At 45.4% G+C, this 20000-nt stretch overlaps 2 protein-coding genes across 12 annotated transcripts in view; both read right to left on the bottom strand.

Moving 5' to 3' along the window:
* Window positions 1–3249, bottom strand: part of LOC147467787 (uncharacterized) — a 6188-nt gene extending 2939 nt beyond the window's left edge. The window contains exon 1 of one of the 11 annotated variants that reach the window (XM_086530356.1): window positions 3209–3249. Coding sequence is in view for 3 of the 11 variants with exons in the window: in XM_086530346.1 (XP_086386472.1) it covers window positions 29–187 (159 nt within the window). In the remaining 8 variants the exon portion in view is untranslated. The other 10 variants (XM_086530347.1, XM_086530351.1, XM_086530350.1 and 7 more) reach the window with 10 other exon arrangements.
* LOC122267715 (uncharacterized) overlaps window positions 1–20000 on the bottom strand; it is a 142507-nt gene that overhangs the window by 9885 nt on the left and 112622 nt on the right. The window contains exons 8-10 of the mRNA XM_086556650.1: window positions 4746–4893; window positions 4336–4345; window positions 4176–4207 (exon numbers count right to left, since the gene is read on the bottom strand). Of these exons, the coding sequence (XP_086412776.1) occupies window positions 4176–4207; window positions 4336–4345; window positions 4746–4893 (190 nt within the window). The remainder of the gene's footprint in view (window positions 1–4175; window positions 4208–4335; window positions 4346–4745; window positions 4894–20000) is intronic.

The raw sequence follows: 20000 nt of genomic DNA, 5'->3' as shown, positions 1-20000 counted from the left end.
CCTGAGGCGCGTTTGGCTGGGCACTGACTGTGGGAGTGCCAACTTCCCAGGCACCGAGGCTCCCCTCTTTTCCCCTCCCCGCCTGCCCACTTTTATTATTTATATCATCTCGAGGCAACGCCCAGCACGTCTTGTTTCTTAAAGGCACTATATCGCATTTGCTACTTTTCTTTGTTGCGTCATCCATCTATTTTATTACGAATCTACTAGCTAACAGCCGAAATTTAACGCTGATCTAAATTATGCCGAATCCTCTCCCAGTCTCCCCTCCTCCGCCGCCACCAAGCGAGACCAAGTTGCGCCATGACGTAATCTCGAGTCACTCTAGGACTCTCCCGCCGCCTCGTAGCCGGGAGTGCATGTGGCGATGTGCATGCAGCAGGAGTTTGCATTGCTGAACCACATTCCAACGACACGGGTGAAACACGTCCGATTACTAATCGATCTAATTTTCCTTTAATAACTATCTGACACAGTTTCTGGGTCCTTTGCTACTGTAAACATAAGCAAAGAATAAGGGTGGACAGGCGGCAGTCCGGAGCTTAAACGATGCTGCGGGAGACCACACACACTAAAGGGCAGCGAAGGGAAACTCCCTCTCCCTGCATACCTCCAAGCACTTCCGGTTCCTGATACCCTTGACCTCACCTTCATGTCCCAGGAATCTATGGCATTCCGGAAAACCCAAGAGAGACGGAGATAAAGAGGTGAGACCAGATGAGAAGAGAAGAGAACCAAAGAGTAGAGGAGAGAATACAGTAGAATGCAGTAGAAAATTAAGAGAGAGGCGGGAAGAGGAGTGGTGAGATGAGGTGAGGAGAGATAAGAGAAGGAAAGAAAAAAGTAGAGAGTGAGAGAGTGAGTCGGAGAAAGAGAAAGAAATATAGAGGCCATAGAGGGAGATAAGTTGTGGGTGAGTGACTTCATTAATATTTTTAAATAGACTTCTATCAGGCTGCACTACCCGCAAGAATCGCCAGAACCTACGAAGACGAAGCATTTTTGTTCTTGTTCTTGTTCTTTCCGAGTCCATCCCGCACAGTGTTTATTATGTGGGAAGATGCGTAGCCCTAAATGCGGATACCCATTTAGGCTGCACAAAACCCGCTCCCCTTCCATACACGTCTTTTCCACTCCAATCCTCACTCTCTCCTTCCTTTCTATAGCATCCCTCCCTCTACCTATACGGCGGTTTTCTCAAATACTTTTTTCTCTCGCATGACGCTCACTTAGTACTTGTAGCCCGGTCTGTCAATCCCGCGACCTGTGAGTGCCAGCCAACTTCCCTATGTTTTCCACTGTCCCTTCCCGCAGGCCGCTTCCATTCCTGATTTTTCCAGCTAACAGTGAGACTTCAGGTGACGACCCCGCGTGTGGCCATGGATGGGATCGCAATCTTATCGTCCGCCTGATAAAATACCCCGAAGCATCGCCTTCTTCGAGAGGGGAATCACTTCACTTTCTGATGAATCGAAACACGTTCGTCCCTTAAGCTTCCCGAGAGACAGCGAGGCAGAACAAACCCTCATGGTGAGAGCAGCGAGAGGAGTGGGGATGGTGGCCCCAAGGAGCTGCTCGGTGACGTGTGCGGCAGACTTACATGTGCTCTAAGCAGTGTTTACCCACGCACTCCCAAATTTATATGGCCTGGCTAATGCGGTTGTCCTTAATCGAAGCAACTGCTACAATGTCGTCAGTTATTGTTCAGGTCCTTGTAAGAATGCTTCACTTAAAGATCTTTGTAAAATATTAAATTTCCGTATAACAAGCGAAAGTGACCATTTAATTTCTACCACACATGTGATCTAAGATTGTAAACAAGGTGACAAATAAAAGAAAACATGTCAGGTTTAGAGTCGCACTTCCGCTTCGACCGCCTACCTAGCCCTCATACTTCTGCTATGTCCCATGATCATTTCACGTTTCGTTGAACTACCGTTGAGCAATTCTGCCTTCCCTTGTCAAAATGCACATTTGCACACAATACACGACACACTTTCGCAGCAGTTCTGGACGGCGTCGTATTTCACCCACACTAAACTTGGCATCCAGAGGAAGAGCGCTGATGTTATCACGAGGCATTTACTCAACATCCTGTCGCGGCGAGAGACTAACCCTCGCACTATGCACACTTCGCACTCATGGCGGCCGCTGGCATAGAGGGAGAGGCCCGACGCCGTCCGCCCTGCCTTCTGCCGCACTCCTTTCTTTCCCGGCGACCAAGGCACCAAGGGGACAAGATTAACTTATCGACGAGATAACGATTAGATCAAGAACAGAACGAGGCTATTACTTGAGTGGGGATATTTCGTAAGGGTTTTCGTAATATTTTTGTTATGAGTGTGTGTGTGTGTGTGTGTGTGTGTGTGTGTGTGTGTGTGTGTGTGTGTGTGTGTGTGTGTGTGTGTGTGTGTGTGTGTGTGTGTGTGTGTGTGTGTGTGTGTGTGTGTGTTTGTGTGTGTGTATGTGTGTGTGTACTAAGTGTGTTTGTTCATATATGAGTGTGTGTTTATATATGAGTGTGTTTCTACGTAAGTGTGTGTCTATATGTGAGTGTGTTTATATGTGAGTGCGTATGTGTGTGTGAATACGCATACACGCGTATATATGTTCTCCTAAATTTGTCCCTAACTCAACACCGTAGCTAGCAACACCTATCACGTGCGTGTATAACAGCTAAAAAGATCCGCCTGCTATGCCGCCCCTAATTAGAACACCTCACCCCACCTACCACAGGCGTGAACTAGACTGCTAAGAGTACAATTCATTTTCACAGTGGCAATGCAAATGTTTACCAGCAGTCGAGATACCATAAAAATGAATGTTTTAAACAGCAAGTCGGCATGAAGTCCGACAACAGATTGTACAAAAGGTAAGAATGAGAAAAAAATAATGCTATCAAACAGGAGATAAATTTGACGCGTCCTAATGCCATTCTACCTTCTCAATGCGCCAATCACAGCTCTCGCTTTGCGAACGAATTCGCTCTCACTCTAACCCTTCCTACTCTTCGCCACATCGGATACGTTCGACGGCGGCAAAGGAAGATCTGATATTTACTGCATGACCTCTTCACAAATATACAGTTGCGCGAAATGCGGCTAGTGTTTGTCGTCTATTTTCCGCGCCATCTAGGTGTCCTGCCGATCACAGTCAGCACCTGCGGCGGGAGAGTCTCAACCCCGGCACATGATATTAGTATTGCAACCTGTTCAATTCAACAGCCTTCACCACACACTGCTACAATGTCACTGCGGAGTTCAAGTATACAGGAACCCCCTCCCTCTACCCCGACCTCCCCCAACACCTCAGCTGTTTAACAATGATATTCAGCCCCGCGCCGACCCCCAAAACAATCCTACGCTAAAAACAATGCGCCACTCATTAAGACGATTGCTGTGCCGACACCTCCTCTTGCCTCCCACAACCTGTCATTTCATACCAAACTATATTTTTGGGACTATCTGAGTCTTCTTCACAATACTGTTTTCTTTCACTTCCCGGTGTTTACACAGCGGTCATTCCTTCATACATCATGATTAAAGTCCCACTCAATATAGACTTGAACATCGTAAGATGAACATCGTCTTACTGCAGGCCTCTTAGTCTCGCAATGCCTTCAATAATGGCACTGCGACCTAAGGCAGCAATAAAACCTCCCCTATCATCCCGCGAGACGAGGGCCTCGAGGCTCAGCGCCAGCGCCAAATAGCGGGAGGACTCCTCCTCCCTACTCTCATTATGCACCTCCTCCCCCTCCCTCCGTCTCTCCACCCTCCTCCGACTTTGTTCCCTCGCCTCGCACCGTCAAATGGTTTCCTTTCTTTGTCCATTCGCATATACACATTAACAAGCCTTTAGAAGTCGCTATAAAACCATTTACACCTATCCATTTAAGCTCTTCAGACATGTACGGTTATAAAACCTGTTATAATTCGCTAATAAAGATCAGTGCTAACGAGGCAAACCCCTCTTGGCATTCAGCAATCAGTAGCCCGTGTGCCTAATCGGACTGTTTACAAGGTCAAACGAATGGGGCGCTTCCTTTCAAAGTCTCTGGTATTTACGTTCAGTGATTCTGCTAAACTATCAACCTCCCGTTTTTTTCAACTGGATTGGTCACAAACCTTGACACTAAAAATTGGTCACCATAAGTGGCGTATCTTTGTCCTTACCTGTTTGAGTCTATATAGTCTCTCGATGAAGGCTGCTCTCATTTGATTTCGTAACTTACGGAACAAGAGTCCAAGTCACAGAACTCCTTACCTTGGCGTGCAGGTACTCTGCATCGTTGGTGTGGTCAGGGTGAAGGCTCATGAGGTCCTCCTCGGCCACATTGACACTCCTACCGTGGTGGGAAAGACCCCCGACGTTAGTTCGCAAACTACTGTTACAAAAACTACCATGAGAGATGCGATGGGCATCACCCCCACTACCTCTACCGTTCTACCCAGAAGCACTGAGCTACCGTGCAAGAGCTGGCCATTGCTCAAAACTACAAGCGGTGATTATCAAAGGAAACAGGAAAACTCGCAACCGGCCAAATTCTGAAACTCAAAGAGAGCGATGCAAGTAAGAAAGCGACCACAGATGAATCTGCAAAAAATGGGAGAAAAGCCATGAACGTGTTCTAGGGATGAAGAGGCCATCTAGAAAGCAGAAAGCATGCGCCACTACCACCTCCACCACCACCAGATACTCGGCGAAGCACCGTCCGCCCGTGCAGGCAGGCAGGGGAATCTGACCTTGTGGTTGAGGTCGAGCACGTCGTCCTCGAGGGAAGCGTCAGAGTACATATCTTCCTGATCGGCGGCGGAGGAGCGGCCCGATGAGAAGGAAGACGTGCGGTACAGCTGGGACGCCACCGCGGTGCCTCCTACCCGCTTAGGGGCGCTGGGGATCAAGGGACAACACGTGGTCAGGACACACACAGGGACATCAAACATGGTGCAGTACAATTTACAATGCACATGTACAACAAGCTCTCACTTTACACAAACAATCATCGAAAAACGTTTGAGTACAACAGAAACAGTAATTACTTTTTGTTTAAAGTACACACACATAGATCATCTTATGATTGGTTCCCTACTGGTAAGCTTACAAGTAAAAGCTAAAAGTTATTCTCAGGATTTTAAGAATTACACAAGAGATAATTGCAAAAGTTGAACACAATGGATGCAGTAGCAGGGCAAAGCGAGAAAGTTTCTCGAACAAATGGCGTCCGGCCCGAGGCTCCGCCGGCCGCCTCAACGTCCTCTCTGTCCTAACTACAAGGCTCGGATGCTGCTCTCCCAGGCAGCCTCCGTGTCTTTCGGCGTCGCCAGATCAACGCATTCGAGTCCCTGTCGTCCCTCGGTTCCATCCCCCTCGTCGGACTTCCTCGTCAGGCATTTCTGGGCCGACTTCAGTCTCTCTTCCCTCGCTCATTTCCCAAGTCTTTTCTCTCGGAACCCCCTGGCGGAGATCGTCCTCCTCTCGCAACATCTTCAATGGCGGTTTCATGATCTGTCAAATCTATAAATTCCACGTGCTTCTCAATCTTTTTTTTCTTTAAATAAACACGGTAACCGATTAAAAATCACACGTGAATATTGGTAAATACTTTTTTCTGTTAAAGATCACTCACCAGAAACTACTATTCATCGCTTCACATACCGTCATCTACCATTCTCCCAAGAGCAAGCTCCACTACGAGACGAGGAGGGACTCACGCAACACGATTACTACGTTCTGAGCCCCCCCCCCTCTCCCTACCCCTTCATCCCACCCCCTACGCAATAGCGAGTCAGATGTTGCTATTATCTCCGCCACCGCCACACTCCATGACTTCGGAACGTTAATGGCATCCAATATGCTTTATAGTGCAGGGAGATGGGGAACTGGCAATGCGCATGCATCCACTGAGACTCTTGTCCATGTTCCCCAGACCTTCAACACCATCATCACAGGCGTGTTCTCACCATCACCCTCTGAATCATCTCCACGTGTCCATCAAGCGTGTCAATAAACAACATTTCCCCGTGAAAAATAAGTCCTCTCCCATTTCCACTTCGCCACCTGGTCTCTCTTCCCATCCGAATGACGCGCGTGACGACTCTCGACCGACGCTCAAGCTGGAACCGACAGAGATGTGACATCGGCGCCCTGCGGCTCTGAAGGCCCCGTCTTTTGCTTCCACGAATACCAAATAAGAGTAATTACCCTCATATGAAAAATGACTCACAAAGTCAGCCTTTCTTTGGCAGAACCAGCACCAGGCCGCGTAGCTCGTAAGATACTGAGTAACGGTTATAAAGAAGCTGCTTCTTACCTCCTCACGCGACCATGTTCTTATGGTAGGAAGAGAAACGCGGGTGATAAGGCAAACTATTGGAGGGTCCGATCGCTATGTGCGCCTCAGAACATTAGTGAGTGATTACGAACCAGAGACACGCATAATCACGCGGTGCACTTTCACCCACTGCGCCTCATGAAAACTTTCATTGACAATACTTTAGCCTCTGATGACTCTCCTTAGTGTCGCTGCTGCTGATCTGACATTTGCGCTAACAGGATGTGCTAACGTCTATGGCCACTCAGGATATCCAAGAAGCAACACCCACTACACAAACGTGTATATCTGAATTATGTATACAATAGATGACAAATTCAGTAATATGTGAGCAGCTGCAAACATTATAAACAAAAATGCAAACCAGAATAGATACTCCTATTCTCCCCATTATTTACTCTTACTTCAGAATAGCATGAGGCATCTCCGAGTACTTGAAAGCGGCGTGTACCATCGCATGCACCTTGTATGTCGAGCCCCGCTGCACAGAGGCAACGGCGGCGGTACACTCTGGAGATCACATGGTAACAGGTAAACCAGTCATGTTGCCCTGCGAGCGCCCAGCATGTTGCGTGAACGGAAACCAACCAAATGGACTAGGACGTACCCCCCACCCCCGCATATCCACGAGATAACACGCATGAATCACATTTAAAAATATATAGGAGCGGTTCATTATAAACTTACGAATTTCATAGCATCATGATGTATATTTCATTTTAAAGGTTTCTATCTCGATACATACGCTTTGAAATGAAGATAAGAGAATGGAAGCTGAAGGTCAGACACAAATTCCAGCACCGACAGGTCACGTGACCCACCGCCGAACTTAACCTTGTCAAAAAAACAAATCCCGAGCAGGTTCAGACAGGAAAATTGCGACCCTCAGGCATTCGAGGGCCATCGCTGCGTTGCAAAATAAAATGGCTGAACGGCGATAACAAGCCTCCCGTGGCGTTATGGCCCTTTATTACGCCACATTCACCTACCATGGGAACGTTGCGTTGTGTGCTCAGACCCGTCATCATATTTTTCTTCTACTTTCATCAACTCCCTTCCCAAAGTTACTCCGCTAACACTAGCTTCTGAAACTGTTGCTTAGTGGCGTTCCCTAATCCAGCATTGCTGTCTCTAGCGCGAGGCACCCTCTGGCATCCTCTACTCGCCTCCAACTCGCAGCGCCTCGGCCCTCCTCTACCCAGAGCATTCTCCTTCTTTCCTCCTTCTGCACCTTCTCCGGTGTCGCCACAGCTTCCTCCACTACCAAACCACAAACCCTCGGCTGACATGATTCCAAAGCCTAGTCCCCTATCTCCCTGATCTGGCATTATTCCCCACTCGGTTCGTACAGGTGGCAGGCATCGAATTACTACAAATAGTATTATGACCCTTTGCTATTTCCCGCGGAGGCATGCCTGGCAGTGGCTGGCACTCGAGCAAGTGGCCGGCATGTAGGCCGGAGTAATAAGCAAGTTGGTGGCGTTGGAGGAGAGGCCGCAAGGTATAGGCTACACGCCGTACGAATTCAAGTGCGAAAGTGCATGTACACTTTCTAGGCAAAAAAGTTGGACTAACGCCAATCGCATTACGGTCCCTAGCTATCATAAGACAAAAAGTATAAAAGATAAACTGTGCAGCAACCGACAAATAACAAGACGACCATAAAGGTTTCATAAAACCACGACCTCGCGCCTGAGCCCCGCCGTTACCTTCTAAAATTAGTAATACGATTTTAACAAGTGTTCCTCTCCAGGCGCTCCCTGGAAAACGTCTCGCATCAGCTTATTAGCAACGACGGTGGCGACTGTCACCCGTTACTCAAAGGAATTAATACCATCAACGGACTTTTGAAAGAAGCGATAGCGATACGGAGGGTTCCATGGGGAACGAAATTCATAGACAGAATTCTTAGAGACTGTTTTGTACAGCAAGTTCGTAACAGCCTGGGAAAAAAGAGCATAGAAGCAGCTGGCTCAGTGAAGAGAACTCAGCGATGACTCGACGCTGAGGCAATGTTCTCGTGACGGGCGGCAGCGCCCACACGCGAGATGCAGCCATCGGCGTTGGAGAAAAACGACGGCCAGGGACGGCGACCAGGGAAACAGAGGGTCCCTTATCAATGTTTTTATTATATGGCACTGGGCTAACCGTTTCAAATCAGACGGATAACTCTCGGTGCGCTTGGCAGGGGAGCCCCTCGCAGGCGGCTGGCTGTCGTATGCCGTGGTCTGTGGTTTCTGCGCCATTTTCTAAGTGAAAAGGAATGTATCTCGGCTGTTCACACATATCACACTTACACTCACGCATGCACATGCGAATGTGAACATATGTACACATACATATACATATACATATACACATACACACTGTATGTGTGTCTGTGTGTGTGTGTGTGTGTGTGTGTGTGTGTGTGTGTGTGTGTGTGTGTGTGTGTGTGTGTGTGTGTGTGTGTGTGTGTGTGTGTGTGTGTATGTGCCCCATTCTGTTTTTTTTTTTCAAACAGCATCAGTTTCCGTCTTCTAATATATCGTTCAAATTCCTGAATTCTTGAAAACTAAGATGTAAATATTTACCAAACTATTACCTAACAGAAAGTGAGATCCAATGACCAGCAATAACGAATGCACGCTCTGGCAGTTCTTCCGGTAAGAAAGCCTAACTGCAGTTAAACCTAACTCCATTTACGCAGCTAATTACCCATGCAAATCTGCACCGCAAAGCTGTAACTCTGACGCTATGCCTATCACCCGCCCGCCCACTGCTCGCTCCAGCGCCCTCTCGGGGCTAAATGGTCGGAGTCGCTCCTTCATGTAGCCTCCTCAGTAGCTTTTCCTACGACGGCCGCCAGATGGCAACCTAGACGAGCCTCTAGCACACACTGATACTTAAGCTTCATGACGTATCATTATGAACGATCGCGCGACGTTACAAAGACGTAGCTGCGGTTCCGAGCAATTCGGGGAGAAACTGCAGACAAACACCGCGCAATTTCTCCCCTGTGGATCGCTGCGGCTGACCAATTAAAACTGCGCCAAAATGTGATAAGTCCACTTCATGGTCTCTAGACATCAGTGAGGGGAAAGAACACGGACGAAAACCAGGGGAAAAGAATGGAAAAATACAGCAAAGTTAGGCTCTCAAGATGCAACGTACAATATTTTCACTGGGCGGGAGCGCCCTCGGGAGTGCGTCGCCTCACGCAAAGCCCACGTTACTTACCGGTAGGAAAAGTAGGAGTTGAGAGACGGGTTCTTCATGACAGAAGCGGCGACGGCGGTGAGTAAGACGGAGGGGGAGGGGGGGTGTTTTTTTTTTCTTTCGACACTAGTTACACGCGCACAAGAGTTTCCAGTTTTATGACACTCACTGCGGTCTCATTCGTCTGTGGCTACAACTTTTTTTTATTTTCGATTATTTTATAGGTCTATCCGATTCTCTTCTCGATCTGATTTATAAAATTAAACATCAGTAAAAAATAAAGACGGGAATTCAAAAAATGCATGCACATTGAAGCCAAGCACTGCGCGTGCTTCACACACAGCTTCATTTCCATACACACACCACATGGCGCTCCATCAACTTCTCCTGGAGTGCAATGCCTTAACCGTAACAGTTTACCATCGTCAGCACCGGCCGGCACAGGCTACTCACCCCAGCGCCTCCTTCCACACACCATACTTTCCAATCTCTCCACTTCCTCCACTGCACCACTGGCGTTCCACCGCGCGGCTCATCCAGGTATCCCGGGGATGGCTTCAGCTCATTTCCAAACGCGTTTTCCCACGAGGGTTTGCGCCGCCCATGAAGCAGGCCTGGACGCTTCCACAGAAAAGAGATTCAGTTTATGAACTTCTAACGAACTTTAATTAAGATGGATAAGGAAGAGCGTAATGCCTGAACCGTTCTCTACATGTGGCAACTCCATATAAAGATGGAGCAGCCTACACATCGAATTATAAAAACCAAGGTTGATGAAACTGCACGGCCCGACCGCGGTCCTCAATGTCGGTGCGGTTAAGAGACACTCCAATCTCCCTTTCAAGGTTCGACTCTCTATTTGTCCACAGTTCTCCCCATGGCACTGAGCCAGTCGCGGAGTGACCCTTAGTCTTCCATACAGAAAACATTTAAAACATTTCTTTGTATGCCAATGTGCCCCGAACAATGCAAACTGACAGAATTTTTAAAGGTGTTACTATCTACCGCACTAATCCCGTATTTACATATATGGACGACAGAGAAAATGTGTGTAATAAAAACACACAAATTGAAATGACCCCTAAGAATATAAATAAGTATAAGAAAAACAGCCACGACAGAAACTCCGTGTTGACCGGAAAATTAACTAAATCAATAATAAGTATAACGGTATTATCATGATCTGCCAATCGTAAAGCGCAGCAAAAATGACTATGGTGCCACACGCTTTATATCAACACATTAAGTTCTTCGCAAAACAGAGATTTAAAACTTTGAGAACAGGCAGTGAGTCATGATAGGATGAAGATGTCCTTGTAAGACAAGGACACATCACCGCTCCTCAACTCACTCTCATGCCTCCTCTTGCCTCTCCTCACTGGAGATCCACGTCGCGCTCACGAATTTATGCAACAGAGCCAGCGGTTGTAACTACGAATCGGAAGTTATAAACAATCACGGCACAGCTGACAAAGGCGCGATGGCTACTTGGTGGTTGTAAACAACAAAATCCGAGCGTCCAGGAGCGCAGGCGCGGCGGACGCGCAAAGGCAGGTAGAGCAGCACGACTAACCCTCGCGCACCTCAACAACACGGCGCGCCGGACTCCCGGTTCCACGCGACGCAGCCAACCCGCACACGGGGAAAGTCAAAGAGCTAGACACGCCCACACGCCCACCACATCATCATCGCATACATTAATTGCCATTTCTCTCCGAACATCAAAATCCCGGTGCAATAGTTCGAATCGATATTTTGACATTCGACGGCTACATTCACAGCCCAAGCCTTTCATCACTGGCACCTGTCTCAACCATCGGCTGCGTCACTAACACACATTCCGCTGCCACGATCAATCCCGTGCCCCCACCCCACAAATATAATAAAATAAATAATATAACTGGCATCATATTCAGTTTAAGGCCTAAACACCAATGCTTCTCCCATGCGCGGCATTACAACTTTATAAGTCTCCAGAGTAGAATCTCCAAAAGTTTATAAATTCCCATTGTGTGTGCATGTATATATGTATGTATATATGTATGTATGTATGTATGTATGTGTGTGTGTGTGTGTGTGTGTGTGTGTGTGTGTGTGTGTGTGTGTGTGTGTGTGTGTGTGTGTGTGTGTGTGTGTGTGTGTGTGTGCGTGCGTATATGTGTATATGTATTAGGATATATGCATGTTAGTATATAAGTATGCATGTAAATATGTAAGCACGTATGTATGTGTATGTATGTGTATGTATATGTATGTATCTCTCTCTCTCTCTCTCTCTCTCTCTCTCTCTCTCTTTCTCTTTCTCTTTCTCTTTCTCTTTCTCTCTATGTCTGTTCTCTTTGTTTGTATCTCTTGTATTCTTTCTCTTCTTTTCTCTTTGTCTGTATCTCTCTCTCTTCTCTCTCTCTTCTCTCTCTCTTCTCTCTCTCTCTCTCTCTCTATCTATATATATATCTTTATTATATATATATATATATATATATATATATATATAATAAATATATATAATATATATATATATATATATAAATATATATATATATTATATATATAATATATATATATATTAATATATATATATATATATATAATATATATATATATATATATATATATATATAAAATATATATATATATAATATAATATATAATATATATATATATATAAATATATATATATATATAATATATATATATAATATATATATATATATATATATATATATATATATAAATATATACATATATATAAAAATATATATATATAAATATATATATATGTATATATATATATATATATGTATATATATATATATGTATATATATATATATATATATATGTATATATATATATATATATTATATATAATATATATATATATGTATGTATGTATGTATGTATGTAGTATGAATATGTGTATGTGTATGTGTATGTGTATGTGTATGTGTATGTTTATGAGTATGTTTATGAGTATGTTTATGAGTATGTTTATGTGTATGTGTATGTGTATGTGTATGCATATGTATAAGTATAGATATATGTATAAGCATATGCATAAGCATAAACATAAGCATATATATATGCTTATGTGTATATAGATAGATAGATAACACACTCCAGATCACACACACAAAAAATAAAATCAGAAGGCCCCTTTTCCCTCCGTTCATAATGGTGTTCACACATCTCAAGGTCTGGTTAGAGAGTGCGTGATCACAGCCGTACACACTAAGCACAGAGTAACTCACGACAACCCAGCGTTTCCCGCCTCTCGCACAACACCACTACAACACTCACGTCCCGTCGTCTAGTTCCTCCGGTTGTGTCATTTTCTGCCACATTCGCCTTCCCTCCTCTCGACCCCTGTTCTGAGCACGTTGCACGCACATTTCCCTGCAAGAAGACCTCCCCAAGCTCCACCGCTGCGGCACCACCGACCCGTCGGTATGTCTCCCTTAACATGGACCTGGTCTTGCCCCTCCCGTACTCGTCATCAAAACACTCCTCATCATGTCCTCCACTAATCATTTTTTGCGGCCATACTGCTCCCTTTCACACTTCTCCTATCCACACAACCTTTCCTTCGCCTAACATCTGCCACTCTATCCTCATAATGGCTCCCCTCCCCTTACACGAGGACTCGAGCGCACGGGCACTCACACTCTTTCTTTTCCTTCTTCAGCACAGTAACCGAGGCTTATCGCACCGCAGCTGGAGATCCATAAGTGGAACCAACAATTTTCTGGAAAATTCACCCAAACAAAGGACGGGCTGTTGCGCTGTCTCTTCTGTGCACGGCAATGCAAGCGAAAACACAAGTACTTGTGAGCAAGAAGGTTCAGTTGGATCGCGAACCAATGGAACGGTTAGAGAGATTTTGGAATATAAGGTTAAAAGGAAAAGGTCAAAGTAGACCACATTTTGTTACCTTAACATTGACACTGAAACAAAACTACCAAACTGGAAACACTGTACATGGACCTTGAAATGGTTGTTAAAATGCCATACTACTCCCATCCTAACCACCCCCCACTCCTCAAAAAAAAAGAAATAAAACACACACACACACACACACACACACACACACACACACACACACACACACACACACACACACACACACACACACACACACACACACACACACACACACACACACACACACACACACACACACACACATACAAGCAACGCACACGCACGCGCGCTCGGGTGGCTTCATTTCCAATCCGATCCCGCTTGGCTCCAATCATTTTCGTTGCAGTAATTCTCTCCCGATCTTGCGTAAAAGCAACTTCGGAGGACTTCGGCGCCACCGTCTGCTCAGACGCCGAATGAGTGATCAAGCTCTGCGTCACGCGACTCGTCTCCTCGATCACTATCATCCGGTCCGATTTCAACAGCGGCTCCGGCCCTCCACGCTCACTGCACAGTAATAAAGAGCGACATGCAAGGCCAGCACACGAACAAACAATCAGAAAGAGATGACATTTCTGACCGCCCCGCAAGGCTACACTTTTTATTCCGTGTCTGAGACCATTCATTATTTGAAGACAGGATCCAATGACCCTCAAAATAAGCTCGATGCTAACGACATGGCTGCCACGTTACAGATGAGGTAATCACATTTTTACATGATCACTTTCTAAAGCTTGAGTGGCGGAACTCGATAATTTCATTACAAACCTAGCAGAGGAACTCGCGCCAAGAAAGTGTTGTTGCTCTCTCGAGTATTCCGGGACACGCCGTCCTTCTGTGGGCTCTTGGCCACTTCATTCTCGTGGGACTAAACGCCGGAGTGCTCAACGTGCACACAGTTGATCGGTTGTGCCACTATAACCGACTAACAACGAGAAAAAATACTCGAATAGGCTAACCACGGAATATGAAAATGCCAGAGAGTCACACTCGCCGAGGCCGTTTTTTCGTCAGTTTCTAGAAATACCCTTGAGAACAAGACTACAACATCAATAACTTCTATCGCGAACTCCTTGAGACCCTCAGATCCTCTCGAGTAATGACGGTATGGACGCCTCTCTCTCTCTCTCTCTCTCTCTCTCTCTCTCTCTCTCTCTCTCTCTCTCTCTCTCTCTCTCTCTCTCTCTCTCCCTCTCTCCTCTCTCCTCTCTCTCTATATCTCTCTATCTCTCTCCTATCTTCTTCTCTATCTCTATCTCTATCTCTATCTCTATCTCTTCTATCTCTATCTCATCTCTCTCTCTATCTCTCTTATCTCTATCTCTCTCTCTTCTCTATTCTCATCTCTATCTCTCTCTCTCTCTCTCTCTTTCCTCCTTCTCTCTCTCTCTCTCATCCCCCGACTCCTTTCCAAACCCTCCCCTTCTCGATTAACATTCTCAGGCTCATCCTACCTTATATTTAGTCCTAAATATTTCCCACCGCCAAATTTCTTTTGTGCTTATTAAATGTATTCATTCGATTGATTGATATGCTATATTTACCTACTTCTAATACTTCTAGTTTTCGTTCAAGCGTTTTTTATCGTTGATGTTTAATTCATTATCTCATATACTGGCGAAGGATCTAATATAAAACAACAACTGAAGGACTTCACAGATATCTAATATTATGCTACGTCTCGCTTTAATTAATGCAATGGGTTAAAAACTTTCAATATAAAATTTATAATTACTTCCCTAAACCTTAGCTATCTTTCGGTACGACCTCGTTAAGGCAGCACATTTAACCTTCGAGAACCTTCTACAGGCGCATGTTCTTTCCCTGCCATTCGAATGCTAGGCGCAGCTCCCAATCCCGGCCCTTCCTGACCCTTGGGAGGAAATCGTTGAGCAGTTTGGGATTCTTACGGGAAGCAAAAACAACGGCAAAGTCCGGAAGGGAGGAGAGGCTGGAGGCTGGAGGCTGGGAGAGGCAAGTCTGGGCTGGGCAGAGAGAGGGAGGAGGGCGTGCCTCAAAGGCTTGCAATTCCGATAGCCTGGAGACCGAATGCCGCTGCGTTTCGAAAGGATGAGGTCCACGCAACACTACGAAAGAGCAGATTATCATGATGACGAATGCGGGTGAACGAGGACAAACCCTGATGAGCCTAACCACTTCAACCCTGATTTCAAAGTTTGACACTCGAAAATCCACGCTCTGCACTAGCAAGCAATAAACACGAATGATTGACAATAAAGCCAGCCCTTGTGAAAGCGTCCCTCCCTTGCCATGGCGTCCGCAACCCCCGGAATGGCGCGGGAGGTCGGCCGCGTCCATTCGCCGGGCGAGATCACGTGACAAACATGAATTCGAAAGCCATCCCAGGCCTACCCCCTACCCCCCTTCTCTTTGTTTTCCCCTTTAACTGTAGTCTTCTTCTATTCCTTTATTACCCCCCCCTTACCTTACCTCTTTTTTATCTATTTTTCATCTTATGTTTGCTCCTTTCCATCGTACTTTTGCTTCTGTTTATTTTCATCTCTTCCCACTCTCACACATACACTCACTCTCTCTCACTCTCTCTCACTCTCTCTCTCTCACACACACACACACACACACACACACACACACACACACACACACACACACACACACACACACACACACACACACACACACACACACACACACACACACACCCCTTCCTGTCAAACAGAAGAGTTCTTAAAGTAAACGTGGCCATTATTCCGTAATTTCAAGCAATTTACATGAATTTCCGGACGCAAAAAACTGATGTAGAAAGTGGAAGCGCACTCGGCCCAGCAATTTAACATTTGTGTCGAATAAAATGTCGATAATTCCTGGAGCTAATTCTTCCTGTTTTTTTTTAAATCTTTTTAATATAATTTGTTCAGATAAAGAAAATATCAAGGTCACATAAACTCAATGAAAGTACACTGAGGAATGAGAAACATTGGCCCGCGAGAAAATGATAAGTAACCGCTACATTCCTACCCATTTTCTGTGAAATATCGTTTCTATGGCGACCCCTACCAAACAAATAACTTTCTCGTTATCACCAACGAACAAAAGTGTGCTTTTACTCCTGAGGTAAAAGGAAAAAATCTCATCCTAACACCCTTGCAATCTTTACAACAAGAAAAGAAACAATATTTCAAGTCTGCTGTAGTTCGACCTCTCACGAGCCTCTCACGTGTTGCTGATACCTGCACTTGTCTTAAGCCACACTTTGTGAAAACTAACAAGGCAACTGTAGATGATATAAAATATGAAAACGATAGGGCTCAATCACCGACAAACCCCTACTACGACCACTCTCAGTTTATATATGATCAACTGTAGTAGAAATCCTTCTCATTCTAACTCTGAACAAAATAAGTTGGGTATGCACACACTCTCGCCGAGAGATAAAAGCAGAATAGGTTGCAGTGCGGAGATAATGTCAGCCTTTAATCCAATTACGTGACAATAAGCTCGTTCCCGACGACCGGCGTCCCAGAGCGCCCAGAGCGCCCAGAGCGCTCGAACGGCGACATCCTCATCGGCGAAATCGGAAGCAGCAGCGGATCAATCAAGCCATTGAGGCCCCTCCCCTCCCTCCCACACCCTGGCTATCCAAAGTCAATCAATCCCGACCCGTGGACACTCGCCGCCAGCCCACTGAAGCTCCACAAGAGACTGGACTATCGGCACACCAATTCTTAGCGCAGGACCTCCCACACAACAGCAAAGCCCCAAGTACAAAGGTGCGCAGATATTGCCGCATCAAAAGGATATTTCCGAGAATGTGTCCTTGAGGGACATAAACAGCGAGTTGTCAAGGCAGTCATGCTCGACGCGAAGCGTAGCTCCTGCCTGTGTCACGCCGCATTAAGCGCAGGCAAAGCATGGAGTCCTGGCCCGCGAGTCCTGAGTCCTTCTCCAGGACACAGCTGGCAAGTATAGTGATGCTAATCCACAAACTCGATTCAAATGACAAATATTCAGACATGTGTTCACACACGTACACATACATAAATATGTTCAAGTTTATACATATTATGCATGTATACCTATAATACATATCAAAATTTATATACATGCAGACAAGAGCGCGAGCGTATGGGAATTTACACAAATAGACGCTAATTAATACGTTTATGTACATGTGCGTTTATACATTCTGCAACAGTAACCACATAATATCAGACTATATTCAGGATCTAAATTATTATTCTTGAACTGCCAAAAGTTGTTGAAAAGTACAAAGCTCTTTTAAATTCTTTTGAAGTCCATCTGTCAATGTGTACATAAGTAACGGCGAGGAAATTCTACATTACTTTCTCCCTGTGATTCCAAAACAAATAACAGCATTTTGGTAAAACTTCAACGCATCTTTTGACCGCCTAAAGAACAATTATCATTCAACCCTGAAATATGTCCGCATCCTTATTTGGGATTCTGGCGAATCAATGCGAATTCCTAAATGTTACTTCCAAAAACAAATATTTTCCTTCTGGGTTTCTTTAGTTTATTTTTCAGCTTCCTTTCTATCAGCTCTGCCAAGCACTCAAAAATACCTAAATATTCGAGAGGCGAAAACTTCCCCAAATTCTCTCCACGACGGCTCTGACGCTTATGCAGATTCGAGGCGTTAGAAATTGCATTCCCGGTTGAACTTTCAGACCCTACTCCAAGGAACGACCTGATTTCATTGCAGAAACCTATTATTACGCGAAGTGTACCAACTTTTTAGAATTAAATAAACAAAGACAATAGCACTGTATCTTAACAAGTGGGCACATAAGACATCATTCTTGTCTCGGCACAGATGCCTCAAACATTTTACACTTACATTATTCATCATCAATGCTTGTCCATCAAGAAATTCGTAATTTGTGATATGCCTGTATAGTTGTTTTATCATATGCTAAAAGGAAAAGAGAGAGAGAGAGAGAGAGAGGCAAAGACATAAAGAAGGAGAGGGTGAGAGAGAGAGGGGAGAGAGGGAGAGGGGGGAGAGAGCACAAGATGAAGCAGACGTAATCTTAATGCACTTGTAGCCCTGGCGCTGCCCAAACCTGATGGTATTCCGTGGAACGTTAATCCGAACGTCTTGTAAAGTTGCATGGCTGACTCTCTGCCTCGATTGAACGGGGTAGCGGGAGGGGATGGGAGCGAGAGGGATAAAAAGGAGGAGAGAGCCAAAGAGAAAAGAAGGAAACTACGAGGGAGATGAGGGTCAAATGTAAAGAAAAAGGGAACAGGAGGAAGAAGTAAAAGGAGGATTAGAGGCAAGGAGATGAAAAAATAAATAATCAAGCAGCAAAGCAAGGTGCAGCAAAGAAAATAGGACAGGGCAGAGGTGACCGACGAAAGGGTCACGCGTGGGGATGAGGCAGGAAATGCAGCCTCGGCGAGTGGGCGTAGAAAGTTGTTGCGTCCCCCCCCCCCCCCCCGCCCACCACCACCACCCACCCAACCGCACGCCCTGCATTTCCCAGGTCATCCGGGCCTCACGGGATATCAGGTTAAAAGCCTAAGTTATTACTCGCTTTAGATCCCCCCTCCCCCCCCTAGACACACCAGCCTTTTGTGGTCGTTAACACGACGCGCGCCTAATCATCTGAGTTGCTTAAACTAATGATCAATTAATGATTCGCTCATTAATTAAAACTCGTGGCGGCCGAACGTTGCGCAACCATAAAACTCCCGAAAATATGTTCCTCTTATTCGAAATACTGAAACAGTAAAAACATTGCCGCTTTCGCTTCGGTCAAGCCTACAATGGTGAACTAAGTTTTTATGAGAATAAAATCAGGATGACGTTCAAACGTACTGTTATACGCAGAGATAAATCGACGCTTAATCAACACTCTTCTGAATCCCTTTTCTTCTCGTTCCCTATTCATTTCTTCCTAAGCATCTGTGGATCATCTCGCCCTTCGCAGTCCCCTCGGCCGTAGGAGGCAAGGGTTCTAGAACTCTCGCCTGCAATGCTTTTATCGGGATCGGCTAAATCTTTTAAGCCCCCCCTTCCATTGTCTCACGGCATAAGATTGGAGGTAAACGGTGTCTTTTCCTTTAATTGGATGCAATTCTAACAGAAAAAATATCAATTGGCATTACGTTTTCCTTAACTCTCACATCATAATCAACAGTTTCTCGTTGTCGCCAACAGGGTGTTAACATTTTCTTAAAATCATTTCCCAACCTTTTACTGCAGTCTTTGTATGACTACTTGCCTTCAAAACTTCGTTTTCTCTTGCGTCAGCTGCGCCCCGTTTTCTTTGCCTAGGGAATGTTAACAATGCCAAGCTATAAGCTAACCTTTCGCCTTCATTTCCAGATGGCTCCACATCAACGCTTAGGTACCGGTGGTTAGGCCTTTATTGACAATAAGTTGCGTATCAGTAATTGGAAGAACACGAATGGCAAATAGTCAGGTTTCAGTAACTGTTTGGAGATGTACAAATTTAAGTAGCAATGTATTTGCAAGTTTCTCCTCAAAACTGTACTTAGGTCTGTGGAAAATAATACTTTGCGTTGCTCTAAACTGAGTATGAT

Source organism: Penaeus japonicus, unplaced genomic scaffold, assembly GCF_977035675.1.
Source record: "Penaeus japonicus unplaced genomic scaffold, GWHDUDI00000001_assembly GWHDUDI00000033, whole genome shotgun sequence".
Lineage (NCBI taxonomy): Eukaryota > Metazoa > Arthropoda > Malacostraca > Decapoda > Penaeidae > Penaeus > Penaeus japonicus.
The sequence above is the reverse complement of the archived record's forward strand: the minus strand, read 5'-3'. Positions and strand labels throughout refer to the sequence as shown.